This window comes from Cottoperca gobio, chromosome 16 (genome assembly GCF_900634415.1).
Source record: "Cottoperca gobio chromosome 16, fCotGob3.1, whole genome shotgun sequence".
Lineage (NCBI taxonomy): Eukaryota > Metazoa > Chordata > Actinopteri > Perciformes > Bovichtidae > Cottoperca > Cottoperca gobio.
Genome location: NC_041370.1, coordinates 11,216,557 through 11,238,670, shown reverse-complemented (window position 1 = coordinate 11,238,670; position 22,114 = coordinate 11,216,557). Strand labels below are relative to the sequence as shown.

The 22,114-nt window shown below is 41.9% G+C and overlaps 1 protein-coding gene across 1 annotated transcript; it reads right to left on the bottom strand.

The window, feature by feature from the left end:
- Window positions 1–3,053: 3,053 nt before the first annotated feature.
- Window positions 3,054–21,600, bottom strand: virma (vir like m6A methyltransferase associated). The gene is given in 29 exon segments (XM_029452115.1): window positions 3,054–3,374; window positions 3,376–3,472; window positions 3,581–3,727; window positions 4,678–5,027; window positions 5,135–5,298; window positions 5,886–5,982; window positions 6,295–6,449; window positions 6,540–6,677; window positions 7,368–7,500; window positions 7,630–7,847; window positions 8,160–8,409; window positions 8,908–9,143; window positions 9,926–10,081; window positions 10,182–10,388; window positions 10,390–10,571; window positions 11,421–11,514; window positions 11,866–11,948; window positions 12,280–12,434; window positions 12,558–13,085; window positions 13,691–13,917; window positions 14,000–14,137; window positions 14,486–15,216; window positions 15,751–15,957; window positions 16,411–16,530; window positions 16,646–16,808; window positions 16,893–16,941; window positions 18,296–18,382; window positions 20,910–21,022; window positions 21,497–21,600. Coding segments are annotated over 29 exon segments (5,436 nt in total). The 5' UTR covers window positions 21,575–21,600; the 3' UTR covers window positions 3,054–3,241.
- Window positions 21,601–22,114: the final 514 nt, after the last annotated feature.

Here is a 22,114-nt window from a genome sequence, read left to right as displayed (position 1 = left end):
GTGCTCACGGGCTCCACACATCTTTCTTTCATATGCTTCACACATCTTTCTTTCATGTGTACAACCCCATCTAAAGAAAGAAAAAATAATTAAAATTGTATTTGAACTGGTCATATTACACATCTAGTGATGCTTTTTCAGCTGCAACAATCTGTAATAATTGCAAAAACTTTAGATTCATATGATTCTATTTAGTGTGTGTTGAGGGGAAGGGGAGAAAATGTTGGGAAATATAACTATAATTTCTAATGAAAATAACCATTTTTACCTGGTAGCTGAAGATGTGAATTTGTGTGCTTCTGGATAGCAGATACTCTTTATTAAAGTCCTTGAGGGTTTTGCTGGGTCTGTGTGGCAGGGCTGCACGCTGGTTGAACCAAACTTTGGATTGAGCCTGTAGTTTCCTTTTCAATGATTTTACATTCTTCATCTGTTATGGAAATAGAAACCTTCTCACAGGCACTTAACAAATCCACATAATTCATAGCCATGAATTCATCGCTGTGAAGTGTGGTCAATGGTTTAGGGATGCCTTCTGTCTCTTTTGGTACAAATTCCTCGTTGTAGGGTGCAACAAGAGTTAGTACTGCAGCTTTTACACCAGAAGCAGCAATGCCAGAATAAAACGTCTCAATATCTTCATTAGATGAAGCCACCAGCTTTGTTCTCATTTTACCTCTGGACTGACCAGGTGTTTTGCCGTCTCTCACCTCACAACTAAGTGTTTTTTGGCCGAGGTAAAATCCATATCGCTGACAGGTAAATAAGGCACTTTCTTTACATGTGATGCCATTTGCTCTTTTCTTCTGTGCATGTTTTTGTTTGGCTTATTCTTGAGACTACTTCACTTGCGAAAAGCAAAGCACCAATGTGAGAACATGCTTCGCTTAATCCAGCCATACAATCACAGTGTGCGAGGATAACATCGCCGCTCTTCTCACTCACAAACCACGGCTTGAGCGGTGTATCTCGAGCTCTTTGAGAGTGATTTATACGGGCATGGACGAGCACCCTGTTATCTTTCAGTGGTTTGGTAAGAAGACTACCAACACAGCCAGAAACAAAGAAATTATAAGCATCTAAGCTCTTGTATGCCTTCATTTGTGCGTTGGTTGCACAATTACAAGGTAGTTCACAATATCCGGACATTCAATCGGCGGTAATGAATCTAAATCCTCAATATAATCCGACGGCTTTAGCGTGTACGGGTCACAGCCGCAAATTTGGACTTTTTCTCTGAATCTTGCCTTTGCAGAGGACTCCAGAGTCACAATACTTTGAAGAAGTCGGAGTTGTATTGTTCGCTTTAGACGGCATTGTTGATTTGTTTTTCAACCAAAATGGCGTCGCACGCATACGTCACACAGTTTTGTCAGGCGTTTGCACACTACCTATAGGAGAGCCACTTTTACCGCAAAGTATGAAAAGCTACATCCAGTCATAAAAATCTGTCATCCCACCCAGAACATACAATATGCAATGCAGTCAACCAATGCATTCATTAAAAGCAGGACTAGTTTAATACTGGGATGATGTTGTCAAACTCTGCAAACAATATTTCTGCTGAAGCCAAAAACAGTGTTTCACAACTTTTGAGTCTGAGAAGTTATTTTGCCCGAGCCAAAATCCATGCGATCTCAAAAGATGCCTCAGTTAATAGTTCAGATGTATTAGTCGTCCTGTGTTTGAGCCTTTGTTGTCCAGAAAGAGAAGAAAGCTGCTCTATTTTTTATTTACTAATTTCTCTTCCAGGTGCGTAAATTTCGTTGAATTTTGGATGCATCGTTTATAAATGAGGCTCCAAATGACTTCTCTTGAAACCAGAGCGGGTTTGTTTGCATGTTAAGCACGAAGGGTTCAACTCGTGGAGGACAAATACAAACTCCTCTGTCCACTTGTCTTGACATTTCCTTTGCTAGTTTAGTATGGCTCGTACTTTTCTTTTTCTTTTATAACGGGAGCAGCTGTTGTCTGTCCACAAACCACATCTCCAGCATCTTCCTCTCGACTCCGCTGTGGTTTGATGCTCCAAAGACAAATCTTAATTTCCCTCGTGTGTCACGCTTTGTTTCTGTCCACCTGGTGTGTAACTCTTTAATAAGAAATCGATCCATTGTACGTCTGTAGAAACACGCGCTAAATAGCATGTAATGGTGAAACAAGTCGACCCGAGTCAAGCTAACGCGAGTATGAAGTGCCAGGTTGGTCGTAGTATCCTCCAATTTAAATGTTCAAATTTAGCGATATAAATTATTTTTTAGCAAATGTGCATATTCATAAGCATGCTTATGTTAACATATTTGTAATGAGCTTAAGTTTATTTATTTAAATACACATTCACCATGTAGTGCTGATAGACCGCCAAAACTGGCAACTCCAGTGAGTCTGTGTTCCGCTGAGCAAGTTTAAATATCTTGTTTCTGTCTATATTTGCATCTTTTATCAATTATTTGTATTATTTGTAGGATAATAGAGCAGACACGTTCAGTGTTTTAATGAGTTATATGTAATAGCCCTGCTTGATTTTATGAAATCTGTAGTGACTCCATAATCATATCCATCATCTCTTTATTTAGCCCACTGCCACGCGAGCCACCAATTAAAGCTTGGCGAGTAGCAGGGGCTCGCGAGCGCGCAATGAGTAACACTGGTCTACGGTATGACAACAAGGCAGCTCCATGTAATACTCTTAGTTCAGGTTTCTGTTTTGGCTGCAGTAGTTTCCATCGAGCTACAGGACAGCATGTACCAACAATATAATCTCTGACATTATAGCTGTCACCACTTTAAATCATTAAATACAAGAAACTAAACCTAAATAATCTATTTGAAATGCCCACCTTGGGCTGCACTGTAGTCTCTTCACGATACATTTTTGTCATGCACCTTAAAGAACCTTCAATGTGATGTCATTTTGTACCAAGTGTTCAAGTTTTACTTTTTTAAAGCACGATAAAGTGCAATAAGTGCTCTGAGGAAAACTTGTTGCTGAAATTTATGACGGGTAAATTTCATCACTTCATCTGGTGTTTGCTTAAAAACCAAAGTGTGAGCTTAGTTACTATGACCTTTATTCTCCGAATACAACTCATGATAACAAAACATAAAACATCAACACACAGTCTGTACGTCATTGTGACAACATCATCCCACCGCGCTTCCATGGAGACAGTATATATATATAATATCCTGATTGGTCCATATGTTGCCATGAAAGGCTACAGTCATTGCCCAGGTGAATTTACCTGGTGAAGGAACGAACATGTCTGCCCCTCCCACCTCCGCTCCCTCCCCCACCACTGAATTTGCTCCCCTGAGATCCTCTCCCCCCTCCTCCACCGCCTCCCCCACCGCCACCTCCAGCGCTGCCGCCAGCCGCCGCCACCACCTCCTCCTCCTCCGCTAAGCCACGACAGCCCGGCACCTCCTCTTCCCCGCGGGGCTCGGTCCCGTGGAGCCAGCCGATATGCACCTGGAGACAAAAGCAGCGCATTATAAGTTCAGTGTTTTCAAGGTGCAAAATCAAGCAAGAAGTGTGTGTGTGTGTGTGTGTGTGTGTGTGTGTGTGTGTGTGACATACTTGCTGGGGGCTGTCTGGAGGGCAGCGGTCCACGTGTGAAATTGCCCTGGCCTCCGCGGGGTTCACTGTAGGTTCCTCTGTGGGTGATGCCTGGAACTTGGCCGCTCCATGATGACCCACGGCCTCCTTCTCTGCGAGTGTAGTTACCTACAGAACCAAAATAGAGGATTTAGCTCCCTCTGCTGGTCAATAAGGGGCTCTGACACGCAGTATGCCCATATTCAAAACTACTACATGCTGTGTATAGTATACTAATAGTTTGTCAAAACAAATCTTAACTTTACCAGCTAAAGTTGTTCAGAGCTTTCACCACATCTCATGCCGAGTGTGCTCAGTTTTCACAAGGATTGTAATAAGTATGGACCTTTGGTCACTTAATAACAGGTGATACAGCAATGTGATGACAAACTCCATCTTCTAATGAAGAAGAGGAGTTAGAGCTGAAAGCTCTGGAAAAAGGTAGTAAGAGGTCCTTGAGGTAAAGGTTTTCACATCCAAGATCGAGGTTCGAGTCCAAACACCCATAAATATTTAGTTTACAATGTTATATAACAAAGAAAAGCAGGAAACCCTGTTTTGAGACACTGAAATCAGGGAATACTGAACTTGTTGCACTATTTCGACTTAAAAAATGAAAAGATTAATAGAATATTAAAATTGAGGGCAAATTATATTTCTGTAGATCCACAAATAGAGTCATTGACTTATTGTTTTAGCTCTAATAAACACTATGTACTAATCTTTACAGTATACTATTAAGGCAATTATTATACAAGCAAAATGATAAATGACATGTTCAAGTAGAAGTCTGTAAAGGCGAAAATATAAAGAAAACAAAATGATCAAATTATGTAATGTTTTGTGATATTACCAAAGCCAACAACAACAACAACAACGAGAAAAGTAATTTTGACCAATGTATTGACATTAGCTGAGGCTCCGAGTCCTTTATCAAAAACACAGATCTTATCAAGTGAACACAAGAACTGTTTTAGGAATAGGATTGTGTGTGTGTGTGTGTGTGTCTGTGTGTCTGTGTGTCTGTGTCTGTGTCTGTGTGTCTGTGTGTGTGTGTGTGTGTGTGTGTGTGTACGTACCGGACAGCAGTACACCTTTCGGTTGTGGTGGAGTGAAAAAGCGAGTCTGGCTGTGGAAGGTGCCTCTGCCTCTGTTGCCAGTGAACAGTCCTCTGGTGGGGGGTTTGGGGGAGCTCTTGGGGGGCCGTTTAGGAGGCAAAAGTCCAAGCGGGGTCGTAATGTCTTTAAACTCCGCCGCCACAAAGTCATCGACATGCATACTGGGAGGACGGGAAGTGTTCTGTTTACGCTGACGGAAGATATCGTGGGGTCGGTTGAGATTCTGTCCAAACCCTCCTCGACCTCCACGGCCGCGAGGAGCAGCCATGATGTGCGCTCTCTTCGCCGGCTCAATGTAGTCCGATTTACCGCTGCAGAGACGAGCACATTAAAACAAGAACCAAGATGTTAGTTCTCTGCAAAGAATAGAAAACAAATATGGCAAAACAATATATACAACCAAACACAGGACCTGTACCTTGTAATAAACGTCTCATGCTTGTGTTTGCCAAGTCGGAAGCCTTTTGGAGCCTTGGAGTGACCAGGAGAGGAGGGCTCGGACAGGAAGGAGCGCTCCAGCTCGGCCTTCAGGTCCAGTTCAGGACAACACTCCTGAGCCAAACCCACCAGATCCACCTTCACCTGCCACACAGAGAGAGAGAGGCAATCTTAGACATAGAGACAGACACAGGGCTTCATATCATTAGTCACAGGTAATTAATAATCACGTTTCCATGATTCATGGGTGTGTCATAATAATCTAAATCTATTTTAAGTCCCATCAATGAGGCATAACTTTCATTACACAATTACACAGCAGGGACGTTGGTAGAGAAAGAAAGAAAGAAACTTTACATAATCTATTTGGAAAAACATGAACAATGTTTTAATCCATAGTGAATCATGTCTAACATATGTACAGACCTCTGGTTTGAACCAGTACAGACTGTGTGGTAGCCCAGTATACAATCCCAGTCCAGTTATTTGACCAAATACTTAAATAGAAGAGAAACATTTGATAATTTAACAAAAAGAAATGTGGAAACAGACTGCAGATTTCCTGCTTTTCACCATTTTATATAGTATTAAAGTGAATATCTTTGAGGAACTGACAAAACAAGACATTTAAAAGACGTCACCTTGGACTTTGAGAAACTGGAATGGACATTTTTCTGACTTTTCATAGACCAAACGATTAATCTAGAAAATAATTGGCAGACCACACTTACCATATCAAGGTCTCCTTCGATGTCATCAGTTTGGAAGGGAGAGAACCACAAAGTCTTCAGCTGCTCATCCAGAGCTTCTGACAGAATGAACACCGTCCTACAGAAAACGATGCACGAACGCATGCATGATATATTTATTATCACATGCAGTGGTTTCCCTACATGTTCCACTAAAGGGATACATGGGGCCTACTTTAGTATATCATCTGTATTGGGTTGAGTTCTTTCAGAGAACGATGTAGATATGGCATGCCGACAACATTTTGTCCTGAATATCTGATAATTCATTCATTTTAAAAGTGACTTTTCCCTGGCTGTGACGATAAGTGCCTCCCTGTGATTGATGACTCAATTAAGACAGAAGAGAAAATCTTGATGCATGTGATTGTGTTTCATCTTGGGGCTGTACCTGTGATTAAACTGGGCCCCAAGTGCCTCGGGTGCTGGCAGAGTGGGCTCAGTGTCAGCTGCAGGAGGCACGTCTGTGGCCGTCTCCAGCGTCTGCCTCAGAACAATCACCGTCTCCAACATCGTCTCCAATGAATCATCTTCCTTACATAATTTCTACAGACAAGAGTTACAGAGTTAGTTAAATGCCAAGGCAGCATCAGCACTCGCTTTGCAAAAAACTATACACATGTGTATAATTTGTACCGTAATCTGTTTCTCTAAAGTAGGGAGCGGGTGAGACTCGGACTCCTCCCACTGCAGCAGAGCTTTCATCTCAGAGCCCGACAGCAACCGAGGAGCGAAGACGGACTCCTCGCCAGACCCATGGGCCTCGTCCACACACTGGAGCAGAACACACACAGATTCGACAATAAAATACAACTATCACATATTGTATGCAATTCCACAAGAGATACAAAGTCTTGCACAATTAGTTATTTAGACACACCTCGTGTGTCTAGGGTCACTTATTATGATATGCAATACTCAAGGAATGCAAAGTTATGTACCATCTAAATATAAAATATTTTGTTATTGATAATGATAAGATATTTAACCAATATATAATTGATCACAAGAGAGAAGGCAATAACGAGAAATTGGTATAAGACTGAATCCCCCTCACGATAGAATAACGGTCTTAAATTATAACAAATATTTATACTATGGGGAAAATGTCCTTTCAGCTTAGAGTGAGATGAAATGTTTTTGTAAGTAATTGGAAGAAATGGATGATTTATGATACGGGGGGAAATGTTTTGTTTTTGTTTATCATTTAATTGTTTTTTCATTTTCTATCTAGTGAACATCCAAAAGACTTCTGGTTGTAAGCACAAAGAAGAACTCAATACACATTAAAGTTTTGTTTTTTAAAAGAGAAAAAAACACTTTTAAATGATTACTTCAGGCATGAAAACTTGAAAAATCAGCCGAATACTTCCTCTTTTGCTTCCAACAAACATCTTAACATTTCTACAGTTCGACAGGATGTCTTGGTACAAATGTTTACTTCCATGTGAAACATGAACTGACCATTGTTTCTGTGTTGAGGATCTGTCTGAGGAAGTCGAGCAGAGCTGAGAGCAGATCGGCCGAGTCCTTGTTGAAGGCAAACACCAATCTCTTCAGCAGCGAGCACAGACCAGCACCATGTTTCTTCAACGCATCTGAAACATAAAGTGAAATCTAAGTCTTGTTTGACTAGGAAAAGGACCCTATGCATGGTAGGAAGAGAAACAAGATACTAATGGAGACGGGTAATGCCAAGAAACTAGGAGAGTGAATTGTCATTTACACTTTGAGGTGGTAGAGTCCATAGTCGTGCTCGGTGAGGAATGTCAAAGTCCTGATACAGGTGAGGAGGAGTGGGACACTGCTCTCTGAATTCCCCAAAACCTCCAGCAAGGCGTTGCACACGGATGGCATCATCTCTCGCCCTGGAAGTGCATTGGCCAGCTGCTCCACCTCAGACACACAGTTTTCACCAGTTGGAGAAACCACCAGTGAAATGTCCTGAAGAAGACGGAGATCAGATCATTTTAAGATGTTGTTCTTTCTTACATGTGATGTTTGCATTTATGTGCACTGAGGCTCCGTACAGCTTTTTGAGAGGAACATTTTCAAGCACTTTCAAAGTACCTCAACCAAAAATCTCAACGCATCTAAAATGTTACTATAGATGTACATTGTCACTTTGTTTAACCAGCTGTTCGTGTTAACTTTCATTGGATGTTTTGACAAACAAATACGATGACTGGATTGTTTGATTCATTCGAATTCAACCATATTCATAACCTTGAAAACACAACTCTGTGTACTGCTCACCTGGTCACACAGTGACTGTAATACTGTCCCCACTAGTTCGCTGCATTGCTGCTTCTGTACAGAGTGGTCAGTCGGAGGAACCAGCAGAGACAGCAGTGAGGGGAACAGATCGGGCAGTTGTTCATCTCCAGACACAGACCCGGACAGCAGGTGCAGCGCTGCGCTCTTACAAGCTTTCTGTGACACCAGAGCGTCCATCAAAGAAAGCAAACGCAGGACTTGGCCCCAGCACACACTTTTCCCCTCCGGCCTGCAGTTAGCACATTGTATAAACTTAAAATACAAATCAGAGTATGAACATGAACTGACTGGTCTGATTCACTAAAGATATTGCACTAATGGCATAACAGACCAAACACGGCCATAAAGTTTTGCGTCGGATTGTAAGTATCAGGAGGCAGAACAATGGCAGAGAGAAAAAGAAAAATGTTCATGCCGCGAGCTACAGATCCCAATCGACACAGTGCAGAGTCATTCCTCAAAACGTCAAGCACAAAATGTAAACCTGACAGAGAGAAACCTGTCCGTCAGTGCGGTTGGTATATACAAACGCACACAGAAGATGGCATAATTTGAAGCAGAGGACAAAATAAATCATTCAATGCTGACATGATCCGTGTAAAGTGTGAGCACGATACTTCTTATAAATGCGCTTTAGTTACCAGAAACTCTCTTTGCTTGGTTTAGCCGCCTTAAACGCTGCGCAAATTGTTTAGTGAAATCGCCCCAGAGTGTGTTTTTCACTTACGGCTGCAGCTCCTCCAGCAGCAGATCCAGCAGGGTCTTCATGATGAGTGTTGCAGTGGGTGAAGACAGGTCAGCCAGCTGAACACACATTCTCCTCAGCATGGCCAAGAGAGGAGGGCAGCTTGTGGCACACACACACCTCAGTGCCTCAGAAAACACTTTCCACTGCGCCCGTATGTGCATGCTCCACAGCTTCCTTGTGTTTAAGGCTACAGCCACGTCTTGGACTGATATCACCTGTGGAGCCAAAAGACTGTTAATATTAGCGTGTGTATATAAACGGGAACCCCCAGCAGATCTTTCTTTTATAAATACACATTCTGCAGTGGAGCTGTGATTCCATGAAAGACCGTCTGTGGTTAGTTCAATTTTGTGTGATTTTAATATTGCGCTGAATGAAGTCCAGCCGGCATTTATTTGCAACCGTTAACCTTTAAAAACCTGTACTACTTGAAATTATTGTTTATAGGAATCTTAAAGCTTCCATTTTGAAAGACGGTATGGTTTTTAAACAATTTATTAATTGAATTTACAGAACAATTACTGTTATCGTGATATAAAATGACATATACTGTGATATGAGGTTTGGCCCACTCCTACCAGAGAATATTCGCAAGAAACAGATCGGTGACGCTGTTTTGCCCGTCTGAGTGAGCGCTGTGCTGGCCTTTGAAAAGCTACATTGCTTTTCAGCAAACCGGTCATGTGGTAACTAAGGAGGCAATTTGGCCTTGTGTGCCCTGATTCATTTGGCATTCAGTCAACACTGAACACTCAACTCTCAACTCTGGTTTACGTCACCACTGTTTTGGAACAAGGAAATAACTGGACTAACAGGAAAACCAGCTTTAAAAGTGATATTTTCTTTTTAAAACAACTGCTGAGCGGTATAATTAATGCCGATGTCAAAAGTGGTTCATGTGGATTTCAAAGGGTAACTCATAAATATGCAAAAAGCACTCAACCTTTGGGAAACACTGTATATCCTTTTTAGATCAGACGGGGATAGAATGAGTTACCTGAGTGCTCTGCATTGGCAGCGGAAGAGGCAGCAGCTCGGACAGCAGCGTCAAACCAGAGAACAGACCTTCAGGCGCTTTCAGCAGTGAGCCTAAAACCTCCTTTAGCATCAGAGACCACGTGTTGCTGGCCAGAGTCTCTTCTGTATGAGTCACCTGCACCAAAACACACAAATAATCTAAGAATAATCACCACTAATGCACAATATGTCTTGGCTACAAAAAGACAAGCCTATCCTCTTGCTCATTCACACACCTCTTCATTAACACCCTGTGTGAAGGTGAGCAGTACGTCAACGATGAGCGCCTGCACTCTTGTCTCCTCTCCGTCTAGACGGCCAGACGCGGGGATGGAGCACACTATCATGTGGAGCGTCACCAGCACACTGGCCACGCGAGTGTCCCTGAATTGGAAAGCTCCCGCGCGCAGCAGCTCCGTCAGCATGGTGCGCAGCAATCGCAACTGTGCCGATACATATACTGAGGATCATGCAGCGCTGCGGCGTGGGGCCCATGTGTCCATGCACACGCCACGGCTGCAGCAACAGGCTGCACAGCTTCTGTAAGACACGCACGCACGTATCCAGACCCTCGCCGGAGAACAGCTGGACGCCGGCAAGATTCCACTTAAGATCCCTCTGCTGACCTGTAGAAAGGATTACAGTCAAAATCAATGAACACGGATAACCAGTTTTTACAACTTAAAAGATACACTGGAGTTTCTGACCACTAGCAGCTACTCGTACACATTTCTGCCAACGGTCTCTCACTATTCCACTAAATGATGATGCGCCAAGAAACACAGGAAAGTGCCAGCAAAGGCAGGGGAGAAAACATAAACATGGATGTGAACAATGCAGGATTTAAAATACTTTCTATGACACCCACATTTATAATAAATGATAAACTACTTATAATGCAGTTTCCCCTACCATTGTCTGAGCCCCGCCAATATTTCTCAAAATATTAAAAATATGTACATTTTGACAGGTCAGGTGCTCTTTTATTAAATAAACTAAACACTTATGCTATTGATCTAATTTATGTGCACGTTTCAGTTTGTACTGTCTACTTTGCGCATTCACATTCTCTCCGTTTTGTGAAGGACGGGGCTTCGCACCTGACGTACACACCTACAGAGCGGAAGAAAGGTGAGGGGAGAGCTAAAGAGAAACCGCGCCACGCACGCACGGTGAGCACGGACCTCATCCCTTTAATATTCGAAAGAATCTAAACAAAAACCTTTACGTAAAAAGAAGGCGATGTTAGATATTAGCTGAATTATAACACAAATGATGTTGATTACATGACTTTGGCGTTGCTTATAATGCTTATTGGAGGTGACATTCCTTCTGTAAGCCTCTAGGGATTTTATTTTTTTTTTAATGTCACCTGCATTACTTGCTTCTTGTTTTTGTAATTGCATTTCTGCTTCTTTGTTTTATTGTGCAAACAAATATATCAAAATCATTTTTTTTTTTTATTGTGTCTTTACCCTCTACAGCAGGTGGGGGGCAGGCAATGTGACAAAGGACCCTGAGAGCAGAGACCAATCCAGTTCCCTCAGCAGTCAACACATTTTCCAGATTCTGAAGCCAAAAGAAGACACAAGTTTAAAAGGACATATCACGTTATTTGCATACAGCCTCAAAAATGCTCCAGAGAAGGTTTGAGCTGTTCAGACTTGTCGGCATTCCAAGGACTGTACATACACATAGAGCTGACTGTGACTTGAACAGTTTGTCGTTTGTGTAGTTTGCAGTCTTATTGCGTTTCAGAATGAGCCACCTGGTCGTAAGTGGTGAAAACTTGTACTAAATACTGAATATAGTCTAGAAATCTTGATTTTATTTTTGTCTATTTATTGAAATGAAATGAAATGTAGAGAAATGTTGCTTTATAATCAGCAATAGGTCAAACATCATGGGAGAGATCTGTACCTGTTTGATGTAATCTATGAGGGTGGGAATGCTGCCAATCTCAAAGCGAAGTCTTTCCAGAGGCTCCAGCCATTTGTTAAGCTCTGAAGTAGAGAAAGAACAAAACATTACCAATCAGAAAACACAAACAACCAAAAATGTTCACATAGAGAATGATACGTGAACCCATTTGTGCCCGCAATGGACGTATTCTCTGAAATTGCCTAAGTGTAAATCGGTCACACCGTTTTTCTTATCATAATAAATGTAGTCTTTGGGCACATGATCTTTTTTTACTCTTCTCTTATCCTTGCTCTGTGGGTCGGCCCACAAAAATCTCCCCACCCTTTGACCACAGTTTGAAGCTAAAAGATTTCAAGACTTTAGACAAATGGTGGTGCATTTTTCCTTATCATAGTAAATCATACTATTTACCCTGTAACTTGGCATTGGTGTCATCTGCCTTGGCTATGGCAACTAGCGGGGCAGCAAATTGTTCCATCATCCGCAGTTCGTTGGAGCTCTGCACTACCAGTAGCACCAGCATACAGGCATAGTTATATGTCACTGTTTTGCGAGCTTTGGCCTCACTACAAGAAAAGAAGACAGAAAAAAGTGAAAGATTAATCAGAAATCACTGCACAGGTGCCTGAAATAAAAACCAAGTCATACAGCAGAAGACAACAAAAGACACAAGCAGAAGACAGCTGTACCCCTGTCCGTCCTTGCTGTGGTGCTGGAGCAGAGTGACCAGACACGACAGGTTGTTGTCCAAGCTGAAAACGTGGGCTACGGCACTGCGACCAGTCTGTGTGAAGGTCAACAGGTAGAGCGCATGGAGCATGCCCAGTACCTCCGCATTGTCCCCTTCCTCTAGCCCAGCTCCTCCGTCTCCTCCTGCGGCCACATGGCTCATGAGCTCTGACACCCCCTGCAGAGCATGCAGCGCCTGCATCAACCACACGCCGAAGCCCTCTTCACCAAACCCTGGACCTGTGACACCTCCCTCTCCCCCTGTGAAGGTGGTCTCTTCGCTCTCAACTTCTGCCATTGATGCCAGAAGACGCAGCAGCAGGTTGGTGGGAGTGGGCTGGGCGAGAAGGAAGAGGAGGCCAGACTGGGTGAGCGACAGGAAGCGTAGGAGCTCTCGAACAGCTTGGGTAACACCGAGGTGGCCGGCGGCCGCAGCTGCTGACAAGACCGCTGCCGTGCTCTCCAGGAAGTGACACGCATGCATATACCTAAAGAGGAGAAAGTGCATCATTACACATCCAATCAAGGACTAAATTCAACTTTATATCCAAGTGTTTAGTTTATTTTTGTTGTTTCTAGATTATATAACTCAAATACGCATTTAAAAACAATAATAAGTCACAAAACAAAGGTCAGCATAAACTGAGTGTAGGTTACTACATCAATTCTTTTTACATACATTTTGTACAATTCTCATTAAATGTATTATCTGAAAATGAAAGAAACTAAATAAAATGTGTGTATTGTATATTCCAAGAAGTTTGAACACTATTGTGTATATGAATTATATTTTTGTTGTTTGGGGAACACATTAATGTTCAGGTTGATATTTGTTCATCATGTTTTTTAATATAGTCAAACGTTTGACACACCTTCTCATTCACATTGAATGACTTTTTATTAGATAGATTTATATATTAGGTAGGTTTATTAATTATGTGTTTGTTGGCTTATGATAATCAGCTCCGTTATGGATTTTGACCTCCACACAGCAGGAAATATAATGGAGCTATAAAAGAACAATATGTGACGAATTTAGATTGAAGTGTCTGCACGGTGTGAGGTCAGAGGTCGTCGGTGTTTGAATGTGTACCTGTACAGTGTTGGGTACGGATCGTCCCTCTCCTGTGGTCCCGTGATTCTAGCAGAAGTAGGGAAGGCTTTAACAGGTGGCTGCACCATGCAATAAGGGGCCGTCTCTAGCAGGTGATGCAACTCTTCCAAGACCCCTGCCAGCCTATCAAGCTCTGCCTCGCTTACAGGGGAGCTGCTTAGCGATGGTTCCTCCTCCATGGGAATCTCAGCATCCTCCATCTCCTCCTGAGAACGATAGTCAGCCATGGTTATCATGAAACATGTAGTAAGTCTTTGAAGTTAGTAACTTATGTGTGCGCGAGTCTACCTGCTGTGGTTCACTCCATGCTGCTGCTGCGCGCTGCAGGTCGACCAGCACCTCATACATGTGGCTCTTCTGTAATATGGCGTTGCCAGCTGTTATGACCCTCACTGTTTCTTCACGCAGGAACAGCTGGACTAAACGCTATAAAAAGGACATACAGCGTCAGATATGATGAGGGCAAAATGTATCATGTTGTTTGATTAATTCATCTTAAAATGCTTACACAGAAAAAAGGTCAGGATTACACAAAAAAGCAGTGAGTTCAATATGTGCAGTATTTAAAGGCCGGCTCTCACTAGGATCAAATGGTAGGCTGGGTTACATTTGTAATTCTATTTTTCTGTTTGAGCACATCTCGAAGATCAAATATTTTCATTAAATTCGTATTTATTATTTTTCTCTTGACCCATACAAAATAATTGTAGATGAAATGATGCATATAATAAAAAGAGATACCATTGTCAAGTTTATATACTTTGTGATGCTAACCTGATAGCCACTCTTTTCCGACACTCCTGCATGTAGGAAAGCCTCAGCGCCAGCGGGAATGCTGGTCAGAGCACCCAGAGCTCTCAGGATACTCAGCTTCAGTGTTGAGGAGACATGGTCCGCTTGGACGAGCTCCAGCAGCACACCTAGGGCCCCTTCACGCAGCAGCATAGAGAGGCCCTGTGGGCACTCTGCAAGCTGTGATAGTAGCTTGGCACCGGCTTTCAATTGTCTGAGGTTAAGAGCAATGGGTTGTGTGAGAGCAATCTCCATACTCAGAGCTTGGAGCGCCCATTGTGCTAAAACTCCAACAGGTTCCTCCATCTCGCACTCCCCTTGTTTGAGTAAATAAGCCAACCCTTTGGACAGTAAAGCAGGTGCCTCTTCCAGAGCAGTGACCCAGCGGGCATCTCTGTCCTCCCCAAAACTAGCTAATAGCTCTTTTAGCTGGGCAACAGCCTCCGGCTCCTCTCCACCTGCTGGACCTTCTGTACCACCAGCGTCCCTGGGTTCCTCCACACTGGCCTTCTCAAACTGAGTATCAAAGCGGGTCTTATATGGAGGAGTAAAGTAGAGCAGGGGTCTGAGTTCTCGCTCATACGGGTCATACTGGACAGGTGGGACAGACGCCATGTCCTCAGGAGTGTAGTCCATGTCAAAGGTGGGCAACTTGAAGCTACCGTTATCCAGATCATCCTCATCGCTGGAAATCTGCTCATAGCCGTCATCACCTGAAAGGGTGGGAGAAACGGAAGAGAGGGGAAATTTGACAAAAGTTTATCTCTTATGAACAAGATTCTTAAGGTCCTTAAACCAGTCATAAAATGTGTAAAAAAGAAAAATGAAAATGGGGAGGTCAGCGACTACTACATATTCCCTTGCTCATTCAGACAAACCTTCATCACTTTAAACATTCTGGTTAGTTTGACAAGCAGGATGTGACTACAGCACACGCACCAGCCATGGCTGTGAGGATGTGTGAGGTAGACCTCCACATGACAGCTTATGAATGTAGATCATAAGCCTTCAGAGTAGCCCTGGGGTGGGCTAGCTGAGAGTTTTTGAGCATCCAACAGTTGTAGATGGAGGCAGAGAAACACTCTCTCTCCAACTGTCACTCAGTCCCAAATGGACCCTGCCCCTGGGGGAGTCTGATGAGTTTGCAGTACCGAGGGGGGTTCAGGGCCGGGCATCCATTTGGGATTGCAGACTATCCTACTCTCACAAAATAACTCCCCTACCTTCCCCCATCTCCTCGTACTCACCCTCATCTTCCTCCTCCTCTTCTTCCTCCTCTTCTTCAGGGACACTCCCCTCAGTCCGTGCATCTTCTTCCTCCTCCTGCTCCTCATCGCCTTCTTCCTCTTGTTCAGCATCCGAGTAGGGTTCATCAGCAGGCAGCGACCTTTCAGGCGACACGGCCTCCAGGAAGTCGTCACGGCCCTCCATTGGCTCATCTTTGACCACGCCCACTGCAAATGTCACAAGGCACGGCACACAGTTCACCTAACATACCCGCAGGACACGTGAACATGCAAACTACACATTTATCTAAATAAGTAGAGGACTATTTATGCCACACCGCTTAAGGATCATACAGGTGGTTGTGCGTGTTTTAATACAATGCCTATACTTTACATGAATACCAACAATTGTCCAAAGCACAACTTTTTAAAATGATGATTTTAATTAAGGAGAACCACTGAAGCAACATTTGATTTAGAGATGCATCGATTGAAATGTTTTGGTTCCGATTGATTGTTCTAAATGGCGTGTCAATTCAGATTTTTGCCAAATTTGGTGCATCTCTAATTTAATTATATCAACCAGACAGATGCTTAAACTACGGCAGCATCTCTGTTATTGTTGATAAATCAGGATCAATAGTCGCAGGTAACGTGACAGAACAAATGTGCAGTTCTCACCCGTCACTTGGACCTGCTCTTCATCATCATCATCCGGGGGCGGAGGCCCAGGTGGAGTACGAGGCCCTCTTGGTGCTGGTCTGGGTGGACTGCCATTGTACTGTTCATCCTTTTCCCACTCTAAAAAAACAACAACAGTGCAATAGATTGACAGAATAACAAGCGAGAGATAACCATTAGTTTCCGTTTTAAAGATGTAAAGGCGAGAGCGTAGTTATGACTTAATGATGCGCACCTTGTTTGACGATCCGCTTGGGCCCGCTTGGCTGTTGAGGGGGTGGGGGTGGAGGAGGAGGGGGCGAGGCTTGGTCATGTCCGTGTGAGCGCTCTGCTGTCCCGTACACTGCTACAGTCAGAGTGGTGTACCAGCCACGCAGCACCAAGTCGTCTGTGTTCACCTGCATGCACAAACCCATTTAGTTGTTCACTAATCAACAGAGAAAAAAAAATACATATCATCTTGTTTCAGGACAATGATTTACCTTTCCACTGGGTCTGAACACGATGGACTTGTTCTCATCATATTCCAGACTGAGGGCAGAAAGCAGGACAGGGCAGATAAAACATCAGTGCAAATATTTTAGTGTTAGAAAATCGCATGTGACTGCAATGAAGTTTAGCAATATGTTAAGTCTTAGATAAAACTCTTTCCAAACAGGACAACGGTGCTGTGTAATTATGTCTAAAAAGCACTCCCTCTCCTCATACATGAAACAATCTGAGAGGGAAGATTAAGTCTTTGAACTGGTCGCAACACATTGACATATGCAAGTGTTCCCAAGTAGCCACAGCACAGTTTTAAGGCGTCACAAATCAAAAAGGTTGGGAGCAGGGCTGTGTATTAGCAAGAATCTGGTGATACGTGTCATATTACAGGGGTGAATAATTGTTTTCTATCTTATTTTAGTAAAACTGTTATAAACACATATGCATCCAATCTGAGGAAAATGTTTACTTGTTTATGCAATCAGAATATTTGCATTTATCACAATCCCTGTAACATCCAACATCATAGCACTATTTTTGAGAATCAACACAGTGTCACAAAACATAATATTGTGATACTCAAATGTCAATAGTTTCTTACACCCAGAGTTGGAAGCCTCTGGTTCTAATCACACACCAACTGTGACACATTGGGATCCAATATGACCAGAAAGCTTTCTAACATGTCATCCAACACACCCATACTGTCATATTTCATTTGTCACAAATAGGAAATATGCCATGAAAAACTCATCTTGTAATAAACAAAAACAAAGCTGCATTATCATGGTGATCTGGAGCATGTAGATTAACATCTCAGCTGACAAGACGTTTGTCAAAAGCATTTTATTCTAATTTCTTTTTGTCATTTGGAAGTTGCTTAAACAGCAATCAGACAGGTTTGGAAAAAAGAATCTCCTGCCAACTTTTCTGGCAGAGATAATAACTTGGGTGTGTCGTATTTACAGCTTTCAACGGCTCTTACACAATGCATGCCTCTATATATAAATGTACGCTCTGGTGCTACTATGCATACCTCTGTTATTATGAGATGACAATAAAAATATTCGCCTCAATCATTTAACTAGTCATCTATTTCACCAGGACCTCTACGGTTTGTTTTGTTGTCACATTCAGCTACTGTGTGAGTGGGGTTGAGTTTCTGGAGAGACCAGTTAGCCAGCATAGGAACAAAGACACTTGAATCAGGGTGGGTGCACCTATGCAGCCCTCTGGGAACAGGGCTCAGATGCTACCACGACTGGTTCTACAGGTGAGACAGACATCCGCATCGTAAGCACTTTTGAGATTTGACACGAAAATACAGCGATGGAAGAGAGGTTCGGAGACAAACGAGAAAACAAGAAAAGAAAAAGGGAAAAGTGAAAATCCTTCTGACCTGCCCAGTCTGTGGAACGTGTGATTGTTCGGTTTGGTGACATTATTGAAGAACAGCTCCAACTGGAAGGCATGAGGTGACGTCTCCCTGCAAACACAGAAACACATTAATTACAGGTCAGGGCTATTGAGTATGGGGTCATACATCAACATAGGGGTGGGCGTTATGAAAATATAGACTCAGTGGCCACTTTGTTAGATACACCTTTACAATCTATTGCAATTCACTTAAAACAACTCCATCATAAATTCATCGGACAATATGATAATCTCATGTCACAATATTCCTAGCTAAAATCAGTGCGATTCATGATATTATCCAGAATTAAATATATTCTTAAAAATCTTAAAATGGCACTTAAACACACTGGAATCACCTTACCGTACATATTTAAAGAAACAAATATAAAGATATTTTTTGTGAAAATAAAATAATATCTTATTTAAGGTATTCATAAAGCCAAAGGTCCTTCTGCATAAATAAATACAGAAACAGCTACACTTATGTCAACAACAATTTTTCCATTACGTCGGGGTAGATATCACTTTAATATATTCGGATGTTTCAGGCCATTGTATTAAATCATGTGATGGAAAAACTTGTCTGGAATTTTATTAGCTGAATCACCCAAAACAGACATCAGGATTCATATATCAATATACTGCAATATATAATGACATCTACCCTGGTGGAGGATTTTATCCAAATCGTCCATCTCTACATAATTATTGAGTCCTGATCTGCTCGGGTTTGTGCATTGTTGAGTACGGAGTCCATTCAGTTACATTATATCACACATACCCAACAGGCTCAGTGGGAAACCAGGATCTACACAACAATGGAGGTGAGGTGTCAAACTCTTTTCTAACACATACAGCTTAGGTATCTGTAGCAAACAAACATCTCCAGGGGCAAAATATCATTTCCAATGAAGTGAAGGATTTCCTGCAACAAGGGATGCACCATCCAACGTTTCTCTCTCAGTACAATTTAGATACATGGAGTATCTGCTGATAGTGAAGAGCGACATGTTACCAGTACACTCTTTCCCCTAAAGTCTGTTATGTTATGACAAATACCAAATATGCTCAATGAGGTCTGTTTCAACTTCAACACTGATAATGATCCAGTGCATCAATTAGTGCATCCCTACCTGCAACTATTTTAAGTTGCCAATGGATTGGGAAGCCTTTGACCCACCTATTATTTACTATACCCTAATTAATATAAATGGGATGGACAAAACACCTCTCATAATGCATATGAGTCTGTAGTGGCCAGCGCTCTCTTCTATGCTGTGGTGTGTTGGGGAGGAAGCAGCAAGAAGAGGGACGCTGGGCGGCTGGACAGACTGGTGAGGAGGGCTGGCTCTGTAGTGGGCACAGAGCTGGACTCCCTGGTGACAGTAGCAGAGAGAAGGACCCTTGATAAACTGTCATCCATCCTGGACAACGCCCACCACCCTCTGCACAGCACATTCACCCGGCAGAGGAGCGTGTTCAGCGGCAGACTGCTGTCCCTGTCCTGCTCCACAGACAGGCTCAATAACTCTTTTGTCCCCCTGGCCATAAGACCGTACAACTCCTCTCAGTGATGGCCGGGGGATTCCAACATTTCATACACTTCAAACCATTAAACAAAAACAGTGGCAATGTTGCAGTGTTGTATAATTACTTTTGTAATTATTTATAACAGTCTGTATTTTTACATTTGTATTTATAATGTACAGTCTTTATCACTTATTTTAAATTGTATTTGTACTTACCTTTTAATTTATCTATCTATCTATCTATCTATCTATCTATCTATCTATCTATCTATGATAAAGTTCAAGAGCACCAAAAACATGTACAATCGAGTTGAACAAAAACTGGACATTATAACCCTAATGAAGGTAGCATTTATTGCAGGCTGATAGATAGCGTTTATAAAAAAAAAAAATCAATCTTGTATTTTTCTTTCGCATCATCATCTTTAAAGAACAAAGACTCTCTGTATCACATTGTTAAATAATCCAGTAGAACATCTTGACCCTGTATACCAGGCAGTTACAGCCGATAACCGGCTCGTTTTTTAAAGCAACTTTCAACTCCATCCTTCTAGACAGAGGTTGATGGGCCAAATATGTAGAATAAAAAATAAAATAAAAGCTTTGTTCAAGCAGCCACTACTTAGATGAACAAGTCGTAGCAACATTGCACAGCTGTTATAGAAGCAATGCTTATTTATACATTTTATCTTAAGTAGTGTTTTGTTATGATGCAACACACACCTGAAATAATCTCCCTAGACGATATTAGACATGCCCCGACTCTGACCACTTTTAAATTAAAGCTAAACACTTTTCTTTTTTACACTGCTTGCCTTCTCTACCCTTTAATGGCTTAAAACATTTGAAACACATATCATGTCTGTCTGTAGTCTGTATAGTTTGTAAAAATGTGTGTCAAGATGGATGCCTCGTCTACTGTAACCAAATCTACCACGGTGCAAATAAATTAATCTGAACCTGAGCTGCTTTAGTAGACTGCAATATCTTGTATCTAGATGAACCCAATAAACTGGTGACTTACTTTATGTCACTGAGTGTTTGTGAGTGTAATATTGCTCTTACCCAAATGCTCTGCTGTCAGGTAAATTGCTGTGTGCTTTAATCCCTGGAGGAATGACCCGCACCTCCGTGATCATCACCCCGCAAGGAAACCGCACCACATCCACGTTGGGTAACTGAAGTGCATCGAACATCATAATTAATAAAAACATTTAGATAAAAAAGTGTCTTCACCAACCACAACTAATACAACAGAACATAATATACACTTTTGCTGAAGTAAACATGACCAGGTTAAGGTTTTACAGTTAGCATTAGCGACTAGGCTAACTAGCAAACAAACTGCGCAAGGGAGCATAACACAACTGCTGCGTGGCGTTATAACGTTATGTGAATATAATTACGTTTAACTAATATATTTGGTACAATGAGGTGTACATTTAGGCAAGTGTGTAACGTCAGTGCAATACAAGCTACGAGTTGTTATCACAACAACCATGATAAACTGCTAATGTTAGCCATGCTGACGTCGTTAGCTTAGAAGTTTAGCATCAATCTCCAAAACTTCTGAATATAACTGATATGAGTGTCAAATGCAGGCAGCCCTGGAGCAAATATACAAGAGGATGGTAAGGCATAAGAAATATTACCTCTGCACTTTGGTGTTTAAACGTATCTAGAAAAAGAAGCTCGGTTGAAGTGTCCCCCGCCATCGCTTTCTGCTCCATCGGGCCAGGGGTACACTTCCGGTCAGGGACGGTGAATACTTCCGGAGCATAAATGTAATAGTAATCAGTAAGCGAGATAAACATATTACTCTAAAAAAGAAAATAAGAGGAACATTTAGATCTAAATTCAATTACTTGATCAATACATTATTGCTATTAATATTATGGCTATTTTATTATTATTATTATTATTATTATTATTGTAGTTGTTAAACTGAAGGGAAATCATAGACTAATTATAATAATACAATATTAATATCTACATATATGATATATTAGTTTATTACAATAGCTTGTTCATGTTTCTCAATCAAACGAGGGGAGAAAGACATTTGTTGTTAGAACATAATTTCCAGGTATATTTAATGGTTAAATTAATATTAGCTTTTGTTTCCTTTTTGTGTATTTTATTGGTGTTATTTTATATGGCAACACTTTATTCTTGCCCTTTTTTGCTTAGATATCATAGTCTTGCTGTGATTTCTTACAAATACCAATTTGTTATATTGGTTACCTGAGTTAAATGTATTTATACAGTAT